Consider the following 3,206-nt stretch of genomic DNA (forward strand, 5'->3'; position numbering starts at 1 on the left):
GGTGTGTGTGGAAGTGAAGGAAGCGGAGGTTATGGAGCAGAAGCCTTGAGGGTGCCTGGCAGTGAGGAGCACTGGGGTTCTTTTTTCATCCCAGCTCTGCACAAAGGCACCAACCCTGCAGAGAAGCCAAGGAGGAAATATGTCAGGCAAACACAGCAACACCAAGTTCTTTATTTTGTGTAAGCACATATGTGGTACAACTCCAGGATTATATAGTCTATGGTTCACACTAGGAATGCAAATACTGAATTTAAAATGGTAAAGATAAATATTTTCTTGTTAAAAAAATTCTAAAATATGTCATACCTGTGCCAAAAAAAAAAAAAAAAAAACAAAAAAAAACTACAAACCAAAAACACAGAACATAGAGTGGGCATTAATGAGTAATATTATAATAGTGATAAAGGAGGATGAGAGTTTATTTTTTCTGAGAAGCATTCATGATGATTTTCCTCAAGCCATCCTTGAGCTCCTGGTTCCTCAGGCTGTAGATGAGGGGGTTCAGGGCTGGAGGCACCACTGAGTACAGATATGACAGTACCAGATCTAGAGCTGGGGAGGAGATGGAGGGTGGCTTAAGGTAGGAAAATGTGGCAGTGCTGAGGAGCAGGGAGACCACAGCCAGGTGAGGGAGGCAGGTGGAAAAGGCTTTGTGTCGTCCCTGCTCAGAAGGAATCCTCAACACAGCCCTGAAGATCTGCACATAGGAGAAAACAATGAACACAAAACAGGCAAAAGCTAAACAAACACTAATTGCAAAAAGCCCAAGTTCCCTGAGATAGGATTTGGAGCAGGAGAGCTTGAGGATCTCTGGAATTTCACAGAAGAAACCCCCCAATGCATTGCCATGGCACAGGGGCAGGGAAAATGTATTGGCTGTGTGCAGCAGTGAATAGAGAAAGGCACTGGCCCAGCTAGCTGCTGCCATGTGGGCACAAGCTCTGCTGCCCAGGAGGGTCCCGTAGTGCAGGGGTTTGCAGATGGACACGTAGCGGTCGTAGCTCATGATGGTCAGGAGAAAATACTCTGTTGACATGAAGAAAAAAAAGAAGAAAACTTGTGCACCACATCCTTCATAGGAGATGTTCCTGGTGTCCCAGAGGGAATTGTGCATGGCTTTGGGCACAGTGGTGCAGATGCAGCCCAGGTCAGTGAGGGCCAGGTTGAGCAGGAAGAAGAACATGGGGGTGTGCAGGTGGTGGCCGCAGGCTACAGCGCTGATGATGAGGCTGTTGGCCAGGAGGGCAGCCAGGGAGATGCTCAGGAAGAGGCAGAAGTGCAGGAGCTGCAGCTGCCGCGTGTCTGCCAATGGCAGCAGGAGGAAGTGGCTGATGGAGCTGCTGTTGGACATTTCTTCAATCTGGACATTGTGGACTATTGAAAGAAAATATTGATACACTGGGACAGATTTCCATGAGTCAATCCTATGCTTTTTTTCTCAGTAATTTACTCAAAAATTCATCTCTTTTCTTGGAAAATATCACTTTCTATTTTTTAAATTTTTAAGCTGTGGGTTTTGCTGTTAATGTATTGCCTCCTTCGTTGAAGGGACAGAAATCCTCTTTCAGCATTGCTCTCAGCCTGAACATTGTGGAGCCCAGAGGGAAAAAAGGACTCCCACTCCCAGAGCAGTCACACCTGCGGGATCCACACAGCTGGCACTTGGTGATTACACCTCTCTCTCTTTCAGGGTGACTGCACTTAAAATTTTCTGCAAAAATAAAGAGGACTCTTTGAAATGTCCGGTTTCAAAATCAATTTCTCTTAACACTACCCTCTTTCCCTAGGTACCTGAAGATGGAGATTGATCTGGCTGTTTGCTGCCGGAAGTTGTGCCTACTGGGAGCTTCTCTTCTCTATCCAAGGCTTGTCCCTACTATACTGCCAGAGCCCAGCCCACCACTGGGGGCTCAGATCTGCCCTGCACACCCCTCCCAGCACAGGGCACTGCCCAGGGGCAACTTCCTGGCAGCAGGGTCTTAAGGGCAGCTCACACAAACACAAATGCTGCAAGCCAAGGTGCTGCTGCTGCTGTCTGTAGGCAGAGGAGGGTGAGGAGGCACTTTGTGAGGGAGATGTGAGGCAGATCTGCTGATGCTCAGTGGGACAGTGCAGGAGTCTCAGTGACACAGACACACCTGACAGCCCCTTCTCCTTGCCTTGAGGAGAAAGCTGAGAGCAGCTCTGGCCATGCAGCACCATCTGCACAGCAGGAGGAATCTGCCCTGATGGGGGTGGCTCCTTCCACCCCAACTTCTCCCCACAGTCCATGGGGAGCTGCCATGCAGGCTGAGAGCTGCTCCTATAATGTGGCACATGCCCTCGGCTCACCAAGAGCCCTGAGGGCTGCAGGAGCTGCTCTGCAGGACAGCCCTGGGCAGCCCTGGCTGCAGCCCCAACTTCACTCTTGCAGCTGTCCCTGGCAGCAGGAGCCATCCTGCCCTGTCCCTCTGCTGCTGCCCAGGGCAGCCTCGCTCGGCAGCACATCCTTCTCCTCCTCCTCCTGTGCCTCAGAGAAACTGGGAGAGTCCTCCTGACAGATACCCCAGGCTGTGGGCTGTGCTGGCTCCAGGAGATCCTTCCAGGAGCACAGGGGACATTGCCCTGCACCCACAGACTCACCGTGCCCAGGACTGTGAAGATGTTTCCCCAAGTGAAGTCTCAGCTCAATCTCTTCCCACTCCTGATTGCCTTTAGCCTGTCTGTGCCTGGCTCCTGTCCCCTCAGTGCCTGCAGGCAATGCCCTCATCCCTGCTGGGCTGGGAGAGGAGCTGCTCCTCAGCAGAAATGTCTTTTTGAAGCTCTTCTTGGCTCAGCCTGGGAGCTGCCTCTGTGCCAGGAGACCAGCCCAGCTCAGCAGCACACACACAGCACAAGGATTTTAATGACCCTCACAGGGATTTGGTGCTGTTTACATCAGATTAAGTCCCTCAGTGTGTTAAAGAAACTTCTCAAGACTTCGAAGTTAAATTGAAACACCAATTTTCCTGAAGTTTAAATGGACTCTGCTGAGAGATATGTCTGTGAAGGCTGATCAATCTTTGCTATATTTCAGTGCCCCCATACCCTACTAACACTTTCCAGTGTGTCAAAATACAGGCTAAAGGACTAGCCTTAGAAATCTCCTTGCTTTGTCTAGTACTCATTACCTCCTCCTTCTTGTCTTATCCTGTTTCCACCCAAATCTCTCTCCACACAGCCTCACA

At 50.1% G+C, this 3,206-nt stretch overlaps 1 protein-coding gene across 1 annotated transcript; it reads right to left on the reverse strand.

Annotated features, from left to right (window-relative positions):
- Positions 1-418: 418 nt before the first annotated feature.
- Positions 419-1,250, reverse strand: LOC306816153 (olfactory receptor 14J1-like; the record flags this gene model as incomplete). The annotated part of the gene is made up of 1 exon (XM_079332634.1): positions 419-1,250. The coding sequence occupies exon 1, from the start codon at positions 1,181-1,183 to the stop codon at positions 419-421; it is 765 nt and encodes a 254-aa protein (XP_079188760.1). The 5' UTR covers positions 1,184-1,250.
- Positions 1,251-3,206: the final 1,956 nt, after the last annotated feature.

The sequence above is a fragment of the Erithacus rubecula genome, assembly GCF_903797595.1.
Source record: "Erithacus rubecula genome assembly, contig: scaffold_391_arrow_ctg1, whole genome shotgun sequence".
NCBI lineage: Eukaryota > Metazoa > Chordata > Aves > Passeriformes > Muscicapidae > Erithacus > Erithacus rubecula.